This window comes from Vulpes vulpes, chromosome 7, assembly GCF_048418805.1.
Source record: "Vulpes vulpes isolate BD-2025 chromosome 7, VulVul3, whole genome shotgun sequence".
Lineage (NCBI taxonomy): Eukaryota > Metazoa > Chordata > Mammalia > Carnivora > Canidae > Vulpes > Vulpes vulpes.
The window spans coordinates 83,784,494-83,807,132 of record NC_132786.1 but is presented as its reverse complement, the minus strand read 5'-3'; the positions used below and the strand labels follow the sequence as shown (position 1 = coordinate 83,807,132).

The window sequence follows — 22,639 nt, the reverse complement described above, 5'->3', positions numbered from 1 at the left end:
TTTATGGCTAGTTAGGTTATTGCCAGTTTTTATTTGGTATTACCAAAATGCTTCAGTAAACATCTTACAATTTTTAATAAAGTCTTAGCTGGAAAATCACTGTAAATTTTCTAGTATGAATTGATATAAGTAAAACATCCTAAGACAAATAAGAAAAACATGACAATCTGATAGAAAAATATGCAAAGGAAATGAATGAGAATTTCATAGAAGAGGAAACATGAACAGCCTTAAACATAATGAAAAAAATTTCAAAATTGAAAGTGTGGCTTTAACTGAATGCATATCACTTTTGGACCATTGTAAAAATTTTCAACTTCATTATCAACGAAGGAAATGGAAATTAAAACCACAACAAGATATGATATCACATGGATTTGAATGACAAAAATTAGAAAGTGTCTTAATACCAAGAGTTAGCAAGGATGTAGAGTAAGGAAAACTGGGGCAGCCCCGGTGGGGCTCAGTGGTTTAGCGCCACCTTCGGCCCAGGGTATGATCCTGGAGACTCGGGCTTGAGTCCCACATCGGGCTCCCTGCATGGAGCCTGCTTCTCCCTCTGCCTGTGTCTCTGCCTCTCTCTCTCTCTCTCTCTGTTTGTGTGTGTGTGTGTGTGTGTCATGAATAAATAAATAAAATCATTAAAATAAAAAAAAAGAATAAGGAAAACTTTTAACCTACTACCTAATGAAGTATAAACTGATATGACAACTTTGAGAAACACTTTGGCTTATAGATGGTTCATATGGTCTTTTCTGTTTCTGTGTATTTGTGTCCTAATTTCTTCTTACAAAGACACCAGACATGTTAGATTAGAGCCCACTCTAGCAACCTGCTTTTAACTTAACTATCTCTTTAAAGACCCTTCTCCAAATACAGTCTTGTTCTGTTAGGACTTCAACGTATAAATTTTGGAGGAACACAATTCATCCCATAACACGCACTTAGATCACATTGAGATTTTAATGTTCTCCCCTGTATTTATTTTTTTCTGTAAGTGTTCTTTCACTGCAATTTCATAACTTTTATGACTTAAAATTCTGTCTGATGAACAGTTTCTAAGCAATGGTTCAATTTTTTAATAATTTTCTGTGATGTTAACTTTTTGATATTTCACATCCTTCCAAATCCAAATAAACCACTCTTAAGCAAAACTGAAACTCTCTACATTTCTACTTCCTCCTTCTGCTTCTTCACTGTAGATTTTACACACCCTCAGAGGAGTCTGAGTCTCAGGAGACTAGAGAACTCCACAACTTATTGCTTAGTTTTTCAAAAGGACCTTACAATCTTTTGTCTCCTGGCCATTAGGAAAGGATTGAGAAAACGATGGTTAAAATCAACTGCTTCAAGTTCCTGATATAAAAAGAAGGAAGTTTTCCAAAAAACCCTGGTAAGTTATTACATCATTAAACTTTTATATTTTCTGCCTGTGGGATAGCTATTTCTAAACTCTAGCTGTACTTTTATATAAATACATGTGTTCATATATAAATGATTGTAAATTTATTGAAAGTAATTAGAAATATCAATGGATTAAATACATATTGACATATTTAACTGAGGCTAACTTTGTAAATGCTCTTCTAAAAAGAAATGTACCAAAAAAAATAAATAAAAAGAAATGTACCATTAAATGTACCATTAAATGAGTGGTGAGAAGTTTTCTGGTCATATTAAGGCAGTGGGAAAGGCAACAGAGAAACAATGCAAAGTTCGGGAATGTAAACATTAAAGATTGTAAAGGAAGCTGTGGTCATGAGCAATAAGGTAAAATTCTGTCTTTTTTAACTTAAGATGTCATTAGAAGTTTTACCTTTAATCAAAGATAACACTCTTCATCCAAAGTGTTATTTTTCTTTGTAAGAATTCTCTTCACATTCTTTTTTTTAGAGCAATCTGGTTAAAAACTGAAATAGAAACTTAACTTCAGGAAATGAAACTTAACTTGCTCGTATGTGGTTTCATTTTGTCAGAACTGCAGGCGGGGTATGTGTAGCCCTCCCAGACTAGCATCAGTGTTCTACAGTATCTCTCCTCCCAAGTCCTGCAGAACAGAACTCCTCAGGGCATAGGCATCTGGGATGCTCTGAGAACCCTGTGAGACGAGGGTGGGTGGGCACCAGAGCTTGACCCTAAAGGCTCTGATGATTTGGTCTTCTTGTTCAATACCTAAAGAGAGAAAACTGGAGTAGTTGCTGGAGAATGGCATCCTATAGCTCCTTTACCAGTAATTAACGTTATTACTGATAAGATTTGTGTTCATAATTGTTTCAAAACAGGAAGATGAGAGCCCCTAGGAAGCCAAGAATTATGTCAAGTCAGTCTCAAAATTTGTCCACACCAGTCATTTTGATCTTTACTTAGCTCCAACAACATATATATGCAGATGCTCTTATAACTGATAGAGTATAAACTATTTTAAAAGTATTATTGTGGGGATCCCTGGGTGGCTCAGTGGTTTAGTGCCTGCCTTTGGCCCAGGGTGTGACCCTGGAGTCCCAGGATAAAGTCCCATGTCGTGTTCCCTGCATGGAGCCTGCTTCTCCCTCTGCCTGTGTCTCTGCCTCTCTCTCTTTCTCTCTCTGTGTGTCTATGATGAATAAATAAGTAAAATCTTAAAAAAAAATGTATTATTGAATATGATAGGTTCAAATCATCATATGTTTACAATTGCTTTCATGAGAGAAGAAGGGGGTTGAGAAACCTGTGACATTATAATAAGTTCAAGAATATTATTAAAGAGTTTAATATATCATTTTAAGACAATGTATTGCTGATTTTTCCATTACACCAAAGAAGACTCCATATTTGGGGAATAAATGTCTGTAGACCTTATCTGAGAAGAGGGCTTCTGTCTCCCTGGTATCTATTGTCAGAATCTGAACAAAAAGAAGTGAGAGGAAGCGGTCATCTACTAGGTGGCACAAAATTCCCCCTCACAGTGAGTCACTGGGTGTGTATAGACCTAAAAGCTGTAAGAAAAAGGGACATACTGCAGAAGGAAATTCCTGATGTGCTGCTTCATTTCTAGAATGTTGAGCCTTGAAAAAAGAAAATAAATTTTCAAAAGAATTTTAAAAAGGCTCCTGGCTGGCTCAGTCAGAAAAGCATTTGACTCTTGATCTTGGGGTCATGAGTTGGAGCCCCATGTTGGGTATAGAGCTTACTAAAAAAATTTTTTTAATTGTGGAATATTAGGCCTTATTGGAATTGTGATACTCACCGTCTAAAACAAAAGAGAAAATCTGGAGTCTGTCTTCTCAGTATTTAGGATATCCAGAGAGTGGGGTAGATAATTCAATTACTAAAAGAGGACTCTGGCTAAGAGAAGGTATTGCAGCAGATCTGAAGACCATGTCTGTGGAAGAGGGTAAGACCCTCCTCAGGAGATCAGCTCTCCAGAGCACAGGTAGCAAATGAGAGCAGCAGAGGTATGGAGGAGCCCCAACATGAAGGACCCAGAAGAGATGCCTTAGGCCAGTATGAGAAATTACCTTATTTGGGGAGCTGTAAGTGACATAGCAGAAATGATACAGGATGTTATGAAACTGAGTTACCTAGAAGGACTGGGAGCAGAAAACATACTTATTAAGTTTTCTTTCCTTTGACAAATTTCCTTTCCCTTCTTTGTGACCAGATGATTGGAGCTAGAGTTAGTTCTGCCCTAATGAGCGACACAGTAAACATATTTTTAGATTTCTGTCTGGGATTCAAGCCAAGAGGAATAATTGCCCTAGTGAAATGAGCAAAGGCCTTTGGTCCTTTGACTCACAAGACATTGCTAACTCAAGAGCTTTCAAAAATTCATTATTTTAACCTACCATGAGACAATGTTATTCATTCAACAAATTTTTGTTAAGAAGCTTACTCTGTGCTAGGCACTATAAAATAGTGAACAAAATGTACAAAATCTTTGTCTTCATGAAATAGAATAATGGGTGGAGACAGAAAAAGAAACAAGATAAATGAGTAGGAGTATATGGGAGTATACAGATTATTTTATTGTGATAAATTATATATATATATATATATATATATATATATATATATATAACCAGGAGAGGGATCAGAAATACTGGAGATGGAATGAAGTTTTCTGCAGCCTGAACAAGCATGCCTCAATGAGAAGACAGGAGATGATAGGCCTGAGAGAAGGGAGGGAGGGAGCCCTGCAGGTACCTAGGGATCTCCCTGGGAGACCAACTGAGCACAAGGCCAGAAGTAGAAGCAGGTTCTGCCTGCAAGAAACAACAAGGGGGCTAGACCAGATTTAGAAAGGGAAATGAAAATAAGATGTCATATCTGAGGGGTAGCAGAGTGTCAGGTCATGTGAGGCCTTATAGTTTATAATAAGGAACTGGGCTTTCACTCTGAGTCAAATGGAAAATGGAAAGCCACTGGAGGGATTGAACAGAATACTGGCGTGTTATTTACATTTGCACAGGGTGAGTCTTGCTGCTATTTTGAAGAAGTCCCCAGCAGGATCAATAATAGCAAGAAGGAAATAAGTGTCATCCAGAAGAGAGGTGGGGGCTTGCACAGGTTAATAGTGGTGGAGGTAGTAGTCGGTGATCAGATATGGGATGTGGTTTGAAGAGACCACCTACAGGATTTGTTTCACATCAAATGTGGAATGTGGGAGGAGATAAAATGCCTGCAACATATTTTTGGATGTTTATCTAATTTATAAAAGTATTTAAATACAGGAAGAGACACCATCTCTGTGGAGGATGTTCTTTTCATTACTCTTTCAAATCTTCTATATGTTTGAAATTTTTCACAGTAGAAACTTGGATATGTTGGCAAATCGAACTCCAATAAAAAAAATACAAAAAAAAAAAAAAAAACCAAATAGAAACTTGCAAGGGGATCTGTCTCACGAACACTTTCTAAGCAGCAGTCCAATCAACTGAATTTTAATTTTCTCTGATATCATTTTTTTTGATGTAACAGATTCTCAACAAAAGGCAAAACTGGAAAAGGAACAGATCTGTTCTGCCTATACCTCTACTTCCTCATACATAGGTGATTTCCTGGACATGACTTGCAAATTTTTTTTTTAGATTTTTTAAATGTATTTATTCATGAAAGCCAGAGGGGGGGCGGAGAGAGAGAGAGAGAGAGAGAGAGAGAGAGAGAGAGGCAGAGACACAGGCAGAAGGAGAAGCAGGCTTCATGCAGGGAGCCTGATGTGGGACTCGATCCCGGGTCTCCAGGATCAGGCCCCTGGGCTGAAGGCAGGCGCTAAACCGCTGAGCCACCAGGGCTGCCTGACTTGCAAATTTTTAAGAAAAGGCAACTAATCTAACAGATTGAGACCAAAGAACCTCATAAAGATTTATTTCAAGTTGTTGATATAAAAAGGAAGTTTTCAAAAAAAAAAAAAGGAAGTTTTCAGAAAAGTCCTGTAAGTTTCTAATCATTAAAGATATCTGCTTCATCAGCTTTCTTTAAAAACTAATTCTAAAAACTAAAGCAGAGCTTTGAAAGTGAATATATTTTCAAGTGTACATGAGCTATTTTCTAATGAATCAATTCTAAAAGAAAGGAGAAATTTTGCTGTTTTCACATATGTATATCACTAGATGTAATTTTCACTGACTGCAAAATTCTTTAAAAATAAATTTTCCAGTAGCACATGGGTGGCTCAGTCAGTTGGGCATCTGACTCTTGATTTCAGCTCAGGTTGTGATCTCGGGGTTGGGGTCATCATGCGGAGTCAAGCTCTGAGTTCAGCAGGGAGTCTGTTTCTCTCCCCTCTCTGTCCCTCTGCCTCCCCCCCTCTCTAAAATGAATAAATAAATCTTTAAAAGTAAAAAAAGACACCTTCTAGCGAGTATGGTGCAGAGTGTTTCTAGAGGTAGAAGACTCTGGAGATGAGGCTAGAAAGACCTAAATAGAATGTAGATCAGAGATCAGGACTTGAAACATACGAACCTGTTTAGAAAATTGCAACCATGTGCAGCTATGCCAAACTCTGTCCTATTGAACTCAAGATGATATCAAAAGTTAAAGATCAATCATTTTCTTTAAGGCTTTCCTTCACAACTAGTTTGTACAAAGTCTATGGGAAGAAATATATCATTGTAACATGCATTTTCAGAAAATGTAACTACCTTGCTTGGCAGTTTCAGTTCTGAAGAACATTACAACAAGGCATAGGCTGGCTGGTCTCTGATTGTGAGCATTCTTTCCAAGAGGTAAAGATATCTGTGGAGCGTGGAGGCCCAGCTTCCTGGAGATGGGAGTGAGCACCAATGCTTGCCCTAAAAGCAGGTAGTTTGATCCTTCTTGATCAGCCCCAAAGAGAGGAGATAAAAGTCCTTAAGGAATGGGTCCTGAAATCAAATACTCATAAGGAGAATTCCAGGTTTCAAAAATTTTCCACAACAGAATAAAGGAGTTAAGGTAGAAGTCTTCTCCCCAGCTCCAAATAGAGCAACACCCTTATCCATTTTAGACATAGAGGTTTCATGTGCTTTACTTTTGAAAAATCAAAACAAAAGCAAACACCAACCAAGACAACACTGGTTCTAATGTCATGCTCCTATACAATAAAAACAGGTTGGCTAAAAGGAGACACATTTCATCAAGAAATTGTTTCCCTGGTCATGGCCCCTTCCCCCTTTATTTACACTATGCAGCTTCTTGCCAAACTTAAATGTCCCTCATGTTTAAAAAATATGCCAACACTCCAGATGTAAATCTAATCAAATGTTCATAAAAGGACTTTGTAAGCCTCAGAACAGTGAAATACATTAAAGTTCTATATAAAAATTAACAAATCATCACCCAAAACAAGGTTGAAAACACTGGGCCACAGAGATATACCAAAGCATTAGAAAAATGTTTTTGCACATGTCATGGTCACCTTGAATTAAATACATGGCTCCAACCAAATATGTTTCATAGACTATATAAGATGCTGGTATTATTGACAGAATGCAAAATTCATGTGAAAGTGTTGCCAAATATATAGTAAATTCAGATCATTATGTATCTTCTCAGCTCCCACCACAGCAGTGAGCAGTGAGAAATTTTTTGATGTTATAAAAAGTCTTCATCTTTGAGCAATGCGGGAACCTGTGAGATAAAGTAGAGATAAAAAATACAGATTTAATGCTATTCCAAATTCAGAAGAATGCTCCCATCTTCCTGTGGTTCCTGACACAATTCAAACAATAAAGAAGAAAATGAGGGGGATGCAGTGTCTCTGGGAGATATAACAAGGATGAGTCCTTCCACCTTCCCCACATTAGACATACATATACACACATGTGTCTCTGGGCATGTAGTAGCTGATAAGCAGGAAATTCTTCATATGCTGCTTCTTGGAGAGTGCTGGAGTCTAATGGAACTGCCATTATCACTGGCTAAATCAGGAAAGAAAATCTACAGCTTTTCCTTTGGGGTGACCAGAGGAAAAGGTGAGAAAGGACTCTAAGAGAAGATAGTGTCACAGACCTGGACAAAGCAAGTCTGATGAGAGCATCTCCGGAGGAGATGTCCAGAGATGTGCAGATCTCCTCTCCAGAGCAAGAGGTTTGGAAAGTCCATTCAGAGAACAGAGACTAAAATAGAATGTATGGACCTAGTAACAGAAGAAAAGTCCAGAACCAGGAAGGTGGTAAATATGGTTTTAAGAGCTCAGGGAAGCTTTCTTCTGATTGCTTCAGTTTCCCAGTTGCAATATTCTTATTGCAGGGTTACAGTGGACAGAGACAATGGTGAGGAGATGTTGGAGATTTGATGAGAGAGGAGAATGTGTGCAAGAGCCATTTAGGACAGTGAGAGAGTAAATACATCAGGGAAACAGCATGGTAACTCAGAGCATTAACAGCCCACTGGAGGACAGTGGTCATGACTTTAAAGTGAGACCAATCAAGTTCTGGAGGGTCATTGTCCAGCCATGTCCCACTGAGCTGACATAGGCAGAGTACAAGAGGAAGGAGGAGAAAACATATTATTATATTGAATGAACAAAAAAAAATCAAGCTAGTTATGAGGGAGAGATAGTGAGGAGATGTGAGGGTATGGGGCCAGGAGTGAGGAAGTAATAGAATCTCTCAAACCGGTGAGTTGTAGGTCTTGGTATTAAAGAAATACTAGAGTTTGAGCACTAAAGGTAATGAGTCTAGGGGTTCCTGGATGGCTCAGTGGTTAAGTGTCCAACTCTTGTTTTTTGGCAGGGACTCTGCTTGAGATTCTCTCCCTCTCCCGCTGCCCCTCCTTTCTGTTTCTCTCTCTCTCTGTCTCTGTCTCTCTGTCTTTCTCTCTGTCTCTCTCTCTCCTTCTCAAATAAATAAATAAATAAATAAAATCTTTTTTAAAAAAATAAATAAGGGTAGCGAGTCTAAAGGGCAGGAGATCTTGGGGAGAGGGAGATATTTGAACCTGAGATGTTGAAAGGCCTGTAGCCATTGGTGATTCTGTTAGTTTACTGGGGCTGCTATAACAAAGTATCACAAACTGCCTGCCTCAAACCACAGAAATCTGCTGTCTCACAGTTCTGGAGGCTGGGAGTCTTCAAGATCAAGATGTTGGTGGGGTCGGTTCCTTCTGTGGGCTGTGAAAGAGAATGAATTCCCTGACTCTCCCTTAGCTTCTGGTGATTTTCTGGGAATCTCTGGCATTCCTTGGTTTATAGATCACCCCAATTTCTGCCTTCTGCATGTAGCATTCTCACTGTGTGTGCCTCAGTGTCTAAATTTCCCCTTCCTATAAAGATATTGAATTAGGGCCCACTTTAACGGCTTTTTCATGTTAACATTTGCAATGACTCTATGTCCAAAAAGGTCACACTCCAAGGTACTGGGGCTAGGACTTTGTCACATCAACCTAAACTTGTCAGGAGGCAATAATTAAGCAAGAGTGTTTATTTGTAATCAAAGAATTGCAATTTTCAGTACACAGATTTGGGTAGCAACCCAAATAGTGTCCCACTAAGCAAAAGTCAGGGGTTTTTCAGGCAAAAGAAAATGCCTATGTATATTGCTTACAAAGAATTTTTTTATTGGTATTGGTGGTAGAAAGCTAATCTTGATTGAATAGACTTGATTGCTAAGGATATCACTAAGTAAAACCTCTTCCTAGCAAGCAGCAAATTTAAATGTTAGGACTGAGTCCTTAAAATATTTTCTATTGACCCAATTTAAAAGCTCATGATTCCACAGTGAGGACATGCAAAAGGCCCATCTACCTTAATGGCCTCTTGGCTCTATTTTAAAACCCCTTGACATAAATGACCCCATTTTACCTATCACAAACACATGAATTTGGGGTGTTGGTCACAGTTCAATCCATGACAGTTGTGCAAAGGTCAATGGTGTGACCATAAGAATGGAATTGGGGGGAGGTCAAGATCATTGGATGAGAGGCAGTCAAGAGGGAGAAAGGCCAATGTAGTGAAGGATCATCTAGGTATCTATGGAGCCACCAAAAATTGTGATGAGAATAGTGTCTGAGGGCATGAGTGCCTCTTCCCTTCGGCAGCCAATAAAAAAGGGGTCAAAATACATTAAAATATATAAAAAGCAAGTATTCAGCAAATTCTTAAAGTATGAGACATTTTAAGACTAAATTTAAAAATAATATACTAGTCACTTTTTATTCAGCCTTTTCTCCAAAGTGACTTCAAAAAACCTTTCATTAGGGGAACCCACGTGGTTCAGTGAGTTAAGTGTCTGTCTTTGGCTCAGGTCATAATCCTGAGGTCCTGGAATTGAGCCCTGCATTGGGGTCCCGGTTCAACAGGAAAGATTTAAAGATTTTATTTTATTCATGAGATTTAAAGATTTTATTTTATTCATGAGAGATACACAGAGAGAGAGATTTTATTTTATTTATTTAAAGATTTTATTTTATTCATGAGAGATACACAGAGAGAGGCAGAGACGCAGGCAAAGGGAGAAGCAGGCTCCTTGAGGGGAGCCCGATGTGGGACTCCATCTAGTGTCCCCAGGACCACGCCCTGAGCAGAAGGCAGACGCCCAACCACTGAGCCACCCAGGCGTCCCAGGAATATACTTATTAATAACTGCTTATACTATCAGCTCCATATAGTGCTTATAAACAGGTAAGGTAGAAACGCTCCCTTAGTTCTTATCTGTGATGACACTTAAGGATTCTGCAGAGAAGACGGGAGGATCAGGGATGAGCCTGCAGGTTCCCGGGTTCAAAATCCAGGATTTTCTAGTCAGTCATTCCCTGGTCAGTAACTCCCTCTGCCCAGGAATTCTCTTTGGCAGGCCCAGCATCTGGCTGTGGGTACAGAAGCTCAGACAGCCCACTGCAGAGCATCACCATACCCACCTTCTTGGACCCACTAGATAGGCCTTTGGAAATCCCACAAGGCAGACTATTCCTTACTCCCTTCACTCTGTTCCCCTGACTTGCTCCTACCCTACTCCAGAGCTCTGCTTTCACTTCACCTGCCCAGTGTCCCCCTTTCCTCCTAGTGATACTCCTCTCCTCACAGATCCCAGTCCTTTGCCCCTTATTGTGTCTTACACAAAGCACTATCACAATTTGTCATGATAAACTGTTTCGTATGTTTCAGTGTATGGTTCTTTCTTTTTAAAAATTTCTCTATTGAACTCTAAATACTATGAAAGAACTTCACATACCTTTTGGTCACCACTAGTTTTCTTGAGCCTGATGCCTTATAGGTGCTCAATAAATATTTGTCGAGTGAATAAACAAATGATATTTATCTCTGGTTGTGATATGTATGCTAATTCTAAGATCTCTTCCGTCTACACTATAAGTGAATGGAATTGATTATCTGAAATACGTTTATGACGTTCATTGTGCCAGTTGCTCATAGTTCGCTAATTGGCTCAGGACTAAGTGTGTCTTTAGAATGAAGCCAGAGTGACTAAGAGGATTCAGGACTCTAAGGCACCAGGAAGAGTTTTATGCAAGCAAGCAGAAGCTGCTATGCCCAGCGGTTGCCTACAGACAGGGTAAATTATTCTAGTGTGCTTATGATCTTCACACCATGAATGACTAGTATGCATTTTTACTCTAGCTGGTCATAAGGTTATCGGCTAAGGCCTCCGTTTAGCTCATTCTTCACATATAACCTCAAGAAGATCTTCTGGAAAAGTTTTTACAAGAAACCCCAAACACAGATGGGTCAAATTCACAATGTGGCTAGACTTTGTGACTTGGTAAATAAAAACCTAGGATCTTTAAATCTTTCATTCAAAAAATTGCAAATCTTTTAAAATGTTTGTATTTTCTCTTTATAGTTTAATATTTTTGTTTTGTTTGATAATGCTTTTAATCCACTTACCCGTATAATATTTTCACTTTCTTGTTTTCCCTTTTTTTTATAATAAATTTATTTCTTATTGGTGTTCAATTTGCCAACATACAGAATAACACCCAGTGCTCATCCCATCAAGTGCCCCCCTCAGTGCCCGTCACCCATTCACCCCCACCCCTTGCCCTCCTCCCCTTCCACCACCCCTAGTTCATTTCCCAGAGTTAGGAGTCTTTATGTTCTGTCGCCCTTTCTGATACTTCCCACACATTTCTTCTCCCTTCCCTTATATTCCCTTTCACTATTATTTATATTCCCCAAATGAATGAGACCATATAATGTTTGTCCTTCTCTGACTTATTTCACTCAGCATAATACCCTCCAGTTCCATCCAAGTTGAAGCAAATGGTGGGTATTTGTCGTTTCTAATGGCTGAGTAATATTCCATTGTATACATAGACCACATCTTCTTCATCCATTCATCTTTTGATGGACACCGAGGCTCCTTCCACAGTTTGGCTATTGTGGACATTGCTGCTAGAAACATTGGGGTGCAGGTGTCCCGGCGTTTCATTTCATCTGTATCTTTGGGGTAAATCCCCAACAGTGCAATTGCTGGGTCATAGGGCAGTTCTACTTTTAACTCTTTGAGGAACCTCCACACAGTTTTCCAGAGTGGCTGCACCATTTCACATTGCCAGCAAGAAGTCACTTTATTTTCCCTTTTAAATTCTGATTCACTACGTCTGGGCTGGGACCTGACATTTCTACCAAGCTCCCAAGAGCTGCTGATCTAGAGATTACATTTTGAGAACTGCTCTCAAACTCATCTGCACAACAGAATGACACTGACAAATTTTTTAAAAACACTAATGCTTGAACTCCACTCCCATTCCCTCAACCAATTAGAATCTCAGAATGTGAAGCCCCAGGTGATTCTAATGCTCAGCCAAAGTTGAGAATCCCTGCTCTAGGGTGTTCCGGGATATTGAGTTCTTGCAATTCAGCAAAATATGTAACTTCATTAGTCTCACATAAATAATTTAGGCTGAAATTGTTTGTCTTTAAATTTTAATTTAAGGGATCCCTGGGTGGCGCAGCGGTTTGGCGCCTGCCTTTGGCCCAGGGCGCGATCCTGGAGACCCGGGATCGAATCCCACGTCGGGCTCCCGGTGCATGGAGCCTGCTTCTCCCTCTGCCTGTGTCTCTGTCTCTCTCTCTCTCTGTGACTATCATAAATAAATAAAAAAAAATTAAAAATAAATAAATTTTAATTTAATTACAGTATAATTTTAATTCCAGCATACTTAACAGAGTATTATATTAGTTTCAGGTGTACAATATAGTGATTCAACAATTTTGTACATCACTCAGTGCTCATAATGATCATTGTACTCTTAATCCTCACCACCTATTTCACCCATCCCCACCCACCTCCCCTCTAGTAACCATGAATTTTCTATAGTTAAGAGTCTGTTATTTGGTTTGTCTCTTTTTCCCTTTGTTCTTTTGTTTTTTTTTTCTTTAATTCCACATGAGTGAAATCATATGGTATTTGTTTTTCTTTGATTTATATCACTTAGCATTATACCTTCTAGATTTATCCATCTTGTTGCAAATGGCAAGGTCTCATTATTTTTTGTGACTGAATAATATTCCATTTTATATATATCACATCTTTATCCATTCATCTATCAATGGACACTTGGGTTGCTTCCATAATTTGTTATTAATAATACTGCAATAAACATTGGGGTGCATATATCTTTTCAAATTAGTATTTTCATATTCTTTGGATAAATACCCAGTAGTGGGATTACTAGATCATATAGTAATTCTATTTTTAATTTTTTGAGGAAACTCCTTACTGTTTTCTACAGTGGCTGCAGCAGTTTGCATTCCCACTAACATTATAAGAGGGTTCCCCTTTCTCCATATCCTCACCAACACCTGTTGTTTCCTGTATTGCTGAGTTTAGCCATTCTGAGAGGTGTGACATGATATCTCATTGGTTTTTTAAAGTTTTTATTTTAATTCCAGTTACTGTACACTGTTATCTTAGTTTCAGGTATACAATATAGTAATTTAACACTTCCATACATCACCTGGTTCTCATCACAACAAGTGCACTCCTTAATCCCCATCACCTATTTCACCCATCCCCTCACTCACCTCCTCTCTGGTAACCATCAATTTTTTTTCTCTAAAATTAAGAATCTGTTTCTTGATTTGCCTTTCTCTCTCTTTTTCCTCCCTCTTTGCTCATTTGTTTTCTTTCTCAAATTCCATATATGAATGAAATCATATGGTACTTGTCTTTCTCTGACTAACTTGTTTCACTTAACATAATACTCTCTAGCTCTATCCATGTTGTTGCATATGGCAAGATTTCAATCTCTTTGATGGCAGCTATATTTCATTTTATATATATAAATATATATATTATATATATAAGAACATTACCAAATTGAGAATAGCATTCCTATAGGTAGGGGAAAGAGATTGGGATCACAGATATGATAAAAAGAGATTTTAGTCTTATCTGAAATGTTCTTTTTTAACATGGAGAACATATTAAGTCAAAATTAATTTTCAGAAATGTTAAGAGAACACCATATATATATGTGTGTGTGTATGTATATATACATATGTATGTATACACCACTTATTTTATCCATTCATCAGTCAATGTATACTTGGGCTGTTTCAATAGCTTGGCTATTATAGATAATGTTGTTATAAATATTAGGATGCATATATCCCTTTGAATTAGTATTTTTGTATTCTTTTGGTAAATACCTAGTAATGCAATTGCTGCATTATAGGGTATTTCTAATATTTTTAAGATTTTATTTATTTATTCATGAGAGACACAGAGAGAGGCAGAGACACAGGCAGAAGGAGAAGCAGGTTCCATTCAGGAAGCCCAATGAGGGACTGGATCCTGGGACTCCAGGATCATGCCTCAAGCCGAACTACTGAGCCACCCAGGGATCCCAGGGTATTTCCATTTTTAACTTTTTGTGGAACCTCCATATGTTTTCCAGAGTGTCTACACCAGTTTGCATCCCTACCAACACTGCAAAAGAGTTCCCCGTTCTCCACAGCCTCACCAACACCTGTTGTTTCTTACGTTGTTGATTTTAACCATTCTGACAGGTGTGAGGGGATATCTCACTGTAGCTTTGATTTGTATTTCCTGATGATCAATGCTGTTGAGCATTGTTTCATATGTCTGTTGGCCATCTGGATGTCTTCTTTGGAAAAATGTCTATTCATGTCTTCGCCTGTTTTTAACTGGATTATTCATTTTTTGGGTGTTCAGCTCTGTAAGTTTTTTCTGTGTTTTGTATACTAACCCTTTATCTGATATGTCATTTGAAAATATCTTCTCCCATTCAGTAGGTTGTCTTTTAGTTTTGTTGATTGTTTCCTTCACTGTGTGAAAGCTTTTTATTTTGATAAAGTCCCAATAGTTTATTTTTACTTTTGTTTCCTTTGCCTGAGGAGACATATCTAGAAAGAAGTGGCCACAGCTGATGTCAAGGAGGTTACAGTCTGTGTTCTCCTGAAGGATTTTTGTGGTTTCAGGTCTCATATTTAGGTCTTTAATCCATTTTGAATTTATTTTTGTTTGGTAAGAATGTGACCCAATTTCATTCTTTTACATGTGGCTATCCAATTCTCCCAGCACCATTTGTTTAAGAGACTTTTCCCACTGGATATTCTTTCCTGCTTTTTTGGAGATTAACTGACTATATAGTTGTGGGTTCATTTCTGGGTTTTCTATTCTGTTCCATTGATCTGTGTGTCTATTTTTGTGACAGTACCATACTATACTGATCACTACAGTTTTGTAATATAATTGAAGTCCAGAATTGTGATGCCTCCAACTTTGTTTTTCTTTTACAAGGTTTCTTTGACTATTGGGGGTCTTTTGTGGTTCCATACAAATTTTAGGATCATTTATTCCAGTTCTGTGAAAAATGCTGTTGGTATTTTGATAGGGATTGCATTAAATGTGTAGATTGCTTTGGGTAGTGTCAACATTTTAACAATCTTTGTTTTTCCAATCCATGAGCATGGAATGTCTTTCCATTTCTTTGTATCACCTTTGGTTTCTTTCATTAGCATTTTATTCTTTTCAGAGTAACAGATTTTTCACCTCTTTGGTTAGGTTTATTCCTATGTATCTTATTGTTTTAGTTGTAAATGGGATTAGTTCCTTACTTTCTCTTTCTGCTGCTTCATTATGCTGTATAAAAATGCAACAAATTTCTGTATATTGATTTTGTATCCTGCAACTCTACTGAATTCATTTATTCTAGCAGGGGTTTTTTGGTGAAATTTTTCAGGTTTTCTATAGAGAATATCATGTCATCTGCAGATAGTGAAAGTCTTATTGCTTTCTTACAGATTTGAATCCCTTTTATTTCTTTGTGTTGTCTGATTGCTGGGGTTAGGACTTTCAGTATATGTTAAATAATAGTGGTGAGAGTGGATATCCCCCCATTGTTCTTGACCATGTTATAAAAGCTCTCAGTTTTTCTGCATTGAAGATGATGTTAGTTGTGGGTTTTTCATATATGGCCTTTATTATATTGAGGGGTAGCTTCCCTCTAAACTTACTTTGTTGAGAGTTTCTATCATGAATGAATGTTGTACCTTGTCAAATGCTTTTATTTATTTATTTTTTTGCATCTATTGAAATGATCATATGGTACGTAGACATTCTTTGCTTTTGGGGGGAGGAGAGGGACAGAGGGAGAGAGTCTTAAGCCAGGCTCCATACCCAACTCAGAGCCCTATGTGGGGCTGGATCTCACAACCCTGAGATCATGACCTAAGCCAAGATTAAAAGTCAGACACTTAACCAACTGAGTGACACAGGTACCCCAGTTATTTATTCTTTCATTAATGTGACGTATCATGCTGATTGATTTGCAAATATTGAACCCAGGTCAATAAATCTCATTTGATCATGGTAAATGATTTGGGTCCTTTCTGTTTTCTTTTTGATAAGTCTGGCTAAATGTTTATTTTATTCATTAATTTTATTAGTTTTTTTTTTTTCAAAGAACCAGCTCCTGGTTTCATTGATCTATTCTACTGTGTTTTTAGTTTCTGTATCGTTTATTGCAGCTCTAATCTTTATTATGTCCTTCCTTCTGTTGGCTTTTAGGCTTTGTTTGTTGTTCTCTTTCTAGCTCTTTTAGGTGTAAAGTTAGATTGTTTATTTGAGATTATTCTTGCTTTTTAAGGTAAGCCTGTATTGCTGTATACTTCCCTCCTAGGACTACTTTTGCTGCATCTAGAAGGTTTTGGAGGGTTGTGTTTTTATTTTCATTTTTTGCTATGTACTTTTTAATTTCTTCTTTGATTTCTTGGTTAACACATTCATTGTTTAGTAGCATGTTGTTTAACCTCCATGTTTTTGTGATCTTTCCAATTTTTTTTGGCTTCTAGCTTCATAGTGTTATGGTCAGAAAAGGAATATGGTATGATTCCAATCTTTTTGTATTTGTTGAGGCCTGTTTTATGACCTAATAGGAGATTTATCCTGGAGAATGTTGTGTGCATTTGAAAAAAAAAATGTGTATTCTGGTGTTTTAGGTTGATTTCTGGAGTATTTAGGATAATTTGATATTATCCAATTGTGTTTGTGGGATGTGACAAACCTAGGGTCCTCCTACTCTGCTGCTATCTTCATTTTATTTCTCATTGTAGTTTTGATTTACATTTCCTGATAATGAGTGATGACGAGCATATTTTCATGTGTCTGTTGGCCATCTGTATGTCTTCTTTGGAAAAATGTCTAGTCATGTCTTCTGCCCATTTTTAATTAGATTGTTTTTTTGTAATGTATAAGTTCTATAAAAATTTTTTAAAATATCAAGTAATTTTAAGAGTCAGCCTTGAACAGTATTTTATATATGTTGTTTATATCAAACTACATAAGTGGCTATGTGATTTCAATGATAAAGTATAATACTAAAATACTTATTGTATTACTTTTTCCAAGGAAGAAAACTGCAAGCGGAAATGAATGAGGAAGTAAATCTACCTGAAGTGGTCGATGACTGGACCAAAGAGCATGTGAAACAATGGGTGACCAAAGACCTTAAGATTGATGAAAAATATGGGCAGATTCTGCTCAGTGAAGAGGTAACTGGATTAGTCCTGCAGGAATTAACTGAGAAGGACCTTAGAGAAATGGGGCTACCACGGGGTTCAGCACTTTTGATAAAACGTAGATATAACAAATTGAATAACAGTTCCTCTGAAAGTAACAATCAGGATTCTGGACAATTAGATCATACAAAACCCTCCAAAAAAGAACACCCAAAAAAGCCACAACAGATGAAAAAGGAAGAGGAAAAATCAGTGTTATCCAATATTGATCATGATCTCAGAGAGGCCAGAGATACAAAAGAGCAAGAATCAATTCTTATGAAAGAAGATCCATTAAATGAGGGAGCGACCGCTGAAGACCAAAATGAGGATAAGCTAGAAACTAAACAGTTGACTTGTATGCCATATCCTTTTGATCAGTTCTGTAACAGCCATTGTTACATAGAAAATAGTGTTCTACAACCTGAAACTGGCCCACTCAATCTCATAGACCCAATACATGAGTTCAAAGCCCTCACAAATACAGAAGCAGCCACAGAAAAGGACATTAAAATGAAATTTAGCAATGAAGTCTTCCGATTTGCATCAGCTTGTATGAATTCTCGCACCAATGGCACTATCCATTTTGGAGTCAAGAACAGACCTCACGGACAAATTGTTGGTGTGAAAGTCGCCCATAAGGATGCCTTCATTGACCACTTCAATATAATGATCAGACAATATTTTGAAGAAAGCGAGATCAATGAAGTCAAGAAGTGCATTCGGGAGCCAAGGTTTGTGGAAGTCCTACTGCAGAACAATACACTGTCTGACAGATTTGTCATTGAAGTAGATGTTATTCCAAAACATTCTGTGTGTGAAAAAAAGTATTTCTTAATTAGAATGCAAAATTTTAAAAGTGAAACATGGAAACCAAACCAAGATCTTTCACTGTTTGTGAGAGATGGGCCCAGCACTAAGGATATCCTGGCCAATGTCAAGCAACGAGAATTAACTTTTAAAGCATTTTTACAAAATCTAAAGTCAGTAGTAGCATCTAGAAAAGAGGCTGAAGAAGAATATGAGATGAAGGCAGATAGGAAGGAGAGTGAAGGACAAAAGTTGGTTAAACTCCTCATAGGCAACCGAGACTCACTGGATAATTCCTACTACAAATGGTACATTCTTGTGACAAATAAATGCCATCCAAATCAAACAAAGAACTTAGATTTTCTAAAGGAAATGGAATTGTTTGCTGTGCTGGAGTTTGATCCTGAATCTGTAAGCAAGGGGGTGGTCAAAGCTTACAAAAAAAGCCGAATAGCAAACCTTCACTTTCCAAATCAGTTTGAAGAAAAGACAAACAACATAAGGGAGAAAATTTCTAGTTTGAATCTTTACCAGCAGACCAGCTGGATCTTCTGCAATGGCAGGTCAGACTTGAAAAATGAGAGCTATAAGCCTCTAGAACCACATTTATGGCACAGAGAAAGAGCTTCTGAAGTCAGGAAGCTGATTTTATTTCTCACAGATGAAAATATAATGACAAGAGGGAAATTTTTGGTTGTGTTTCTATTGCTCTCTCCAGTGGAAAGCCCAGGAGATCCCCTCATAGAAACTTTCTGTGCTTTCTACCAAGCTCTCAAAGGAATGGAAAATATACTGTGTATCTGTGTAAACTCACATATTTATCAACGATGGAAAGATCTGCTACAAACCAGACTGACAATAGCAGATGAATTAACAAACCACAGTATTTCCACTTTAAATTTAGAACTGATAAACAGTACTATCCTTAAACTAAAACCAGTGACTCAGTCTCTAAGAAGATTTTTGCCCTCCCATGGATTTTCTTCGATTATCTTAGAGAAAAAGGAAGAGGATATCTTGACTGCACTGGAAATCCTCTGTGAAAATGAATGTAAAGACACAGACATAGAGAAAGATAAATCTAAATTCCAAGAATTTAAGAAATTAAAAGAGGAACACTTTTATCGAGGTGGCAAAGTATCCTGGTGGAACTTCTATTTTTCTTCTGAAAACTATTCTTCAGCTTTTGTCAAAAGGGATAGTTATGAAAAGCTTAAAGTTCTGATAAAGTGCTGGGCAGAGTCTCCTAAGCCAGAATTTGCAAAAATCATCAATCTTTATCACCATCCAGGCTGTGGAGGTACTACATTGGCCATGAATGTTCTCTGGGACCTAAAGAAAAACTTTAGATGTGCTGTGTTAAAAAACAAAACAACTAATTTCGAAGAAATTGTAGAACAAGTGACCAAATTGATTACCTATAAAGCCACCAGCCATGAAGATTACTTTCCGGTACTTCTCCTTGTGGATGATTTTGAAGACCAGGAAAATGTTTACGTGCTACAGAATGCCATCGATTCCATTTTGGGAGAGAAGGGTTTGAGATATGAAAAAACACTGGTAATTATCTTAAACTGCATGAGATCCCAGAATCCTGATGAAACTGCAAAATTAGCAGACAGTGTTGCACTAACCTACCAACTCTCTTCCAAGGAACAAAGAGCTTTTGAGGCCAAACTGGAAGAAATTGAAAAGCAACACAAGAACTGTGAAAACTTTTATTCCTTCATGATCATGAAAAGCAGTTTTAATAAAATGTATATAGAAAAGGTAGTCAGGAATATCCTAAAAGGACAGAATGTTGACAGCAAGGAAGGACAACTCATTTCTTTCCTGGCTCTACTCAACTCTTATGTCACTGAGTCTACAATTTCAGTATCACAGTGTGAAATATTTTTGGGAATCATATACACCAGTATGCCCTGGGAACCCGAAAGCCTAGAGGACAAGATGGGAGCCTATTCTACACTTCTGATAAACACAGAAGTCACAGAATATGGGAGATACACAGGTGTGCGCATCATTCATCCTTTGATTGCCATTTCCTGTCTGAAAGAACTGGAAGAAAGCTATAACTTGAACAAGTGCCAAATTGCATTGAAGATCTTAAATGAGAATTTATTCTATGTTTCTGGAATAGGAAGAGAAAAATTTCAACATGATGTGCAAACTCTTCTGCTTACGAGACAGCGCAGGGAATATGGAGATGAAACAGACACTTTGTTTGCCCCATTAATTGAAGCTTTACAGAACGAAGACATTGAAAAGGTCTTGATAGCTGGGGCTACTCGATTCCCACAAAATGCGTTCATTTGTCAGGCCTTAGCAAGATATTTTTACATTAAAGAGAAGAATTTTGGCACTGCTCTGGAATGGGCAAACCAGGCCAAAAAGAAAGCACCTAAAAATTCCTATATTTCAGATACACTTGGTCAAGTCTACAAAAGTCAAATCAAATGGTGGTTGGATGAAAATAAAAACTCCACAGATATTACAGTTAATGATCTAATATGCCTCTTGGAAGCTGCTGAAAATGCCTCAAAAGCTTTCAAAAAATCCCAAGAACAAACTGAGCGGAAAGGCTATGAAACCTGGGCAGAGACCTGGGCAAAACAAACGTTGCAAAGAAAATATGACACATACAACACAGCTGGCTTTTTTGGTGAAATAGAAGTTGGTCTCTATGCTATTCAGATTCTCCAGCTCACACCCTGTTTCCTCAAACAAAATGAATTATCTAAAAAAGCTATGGTAGAATTTTTATCAGGAAAGGGAATGATTCCCACAAATCCAAAATGTGAATATTATTTGGCTCTTAACAAGTTCACATCCTACTTAGAAAATTTACAATCAGATTTGAAAAGGTGCTTTGACTTTTTTGATGATTACCTTGTTATTTTGAAAATGAAGAACACCCAAAAAGAAACAGGAGAAATCACATTAAGCAAGAAAATTACCCGTTGTTTCAAGAAATATGTGGAACTTTTCTGCCATTTGGATTCGGGTCCACTGCACAGCAAAGAGAGCCAGTTACTCCAAGAGGAGAATTGCAGGAAAGCTCTAGAAGCTTTGAAAGCAGATAGGTTTTCTGGACTCCTGGAATATCTTAACCCAAATCACAGAGAGGCTGCAACCAACATGGAAAATATAGTGACCAAATATAATTTCCTGTTGCAGCAAAACCCAAAAAAGCAAATGACAAAGGAGAAACAAAATTTCATTTTAGCCAATATTATTCTTAATTGTCTAAAACCCCATTCTAAGTTCATTCAACCACTTCCCATACTAAAAAAACAGCTCCGAGAAGTGTTACTATCCATAGGACCAAGTCATCAATATCCAAACCCTTACTTTTTAGCCTGCCTTCTATTCTGGCCACAAAATCAAGAACTAGATGAAGATTCCAAATTCATGGAAAAGTATGTTTCATCCTTAAACAGAACCTTCAAGAGACAATATAGGAGCATGTGCAGGTCTAAGCAGGCAAGCACACTTTTTTATCTGGGGAAGCAGAAGGGGCTCCATAGTCTTGTTTGCAAGGCTGAGATAGAGCAATACTTCAATAGACCACAAAATACAAGTTCCCTCTCACAGAGTGCAGATGTGTGCAAAAAAAAAGTCAAAGACCTCCTGTGTCGTCTAACTGGTCAGGCTGAAGGCAAGCTGGTCTCTATGGAATATGGAACAGAGAAAAAAGTTAAAATACCAGTGATACCTGTTTATTCGGGTCCCCTCAGGAGTGGTGGCAACATAGAAAGAGTGTCCTTCTACCTAGGATTTTCCATGGAAGGCCCTCAAGCATATGAGATAGAAATAATTTAAGAAGCTATATTAATTCAAATACGTTTATTCATATCTTGCTATGATTTTATTCCCTCTCTGTATTCCCATGGCATTTTGATAACATTACTTGCTTACCTGTAAAACACAGATTTTGCTTCTGTCTCCCTAAATGAATCATAAGGCTTTTTGAGGGCATGAAATGTATCTACACACAGAGTTTGGCACAAAGTAGAGTTGACTGTTTTATGTTTTAAATATGCATTTTCAGGCTAACATGTTCATTTGGTATCCACCGGTCACATCATAACTGGTTATCTAGGTCAATAAAATCTGTTTTCATTCTATTGCTCTTATGAATATTCTGAATTATTTCTTTACCATGAAAGCAGAGATTTAAATAAGATGAATGTGGAGAAAAGCCCCTCCTCAGTTTTTGGAAATCAGACCAAGGGAGCTGCACCAGTGTGCCACTTACTTCAACCTGGTATCAACAAAAATGTATGGAAGGTAAACATTCTGTTCTCATCCTCCATCCACCCCTCCACCTATACATATACACATGCAATTCCTTTTACTCCTTGCCCTTCTCACAACTTGCTCCAGGAG

At 37.7% G+C, this 22,639-nt stretch overlaps 1 protein-coding gene across 1 annotated transcript; it reads left to right on the top strand.

Moving 5' to 3' along the window:
* The first annotated feature begins 506 nt into the window (after nt 1-506).
* Nucleotides 507-22,377, top strand: LOC112923890 (sterile alpha motif domain-containing protein 9-like). Its single transcript, XM_026003764.2, has 2 exons — nt 507-1,393; nt 17,292-22,377. The coding sequence occupies exon 2, from the start codon at nt 17,312-17,314 to the stop codon at nt 22,070-22,072; it is 4,761 nt and encodes a 1,586-aa protein (XP_025859549.1). The 5' UTR covers nt 507-1,393; nt 17,292-17,311; the 3' UTR covers nt 22,073-22,377.
* Nucleotides 22,378-22,639: the final 262 nt, after the last annotated feature.

Coding starts and splice junctions, on each gene's coding strand:
- LOC112923890 (XM_026003764.2), top strand. CDS start 17,312: ATGAATGAGGAAGTAAATCTACCTGAAGTGGTCGATGACTGGACCAAA.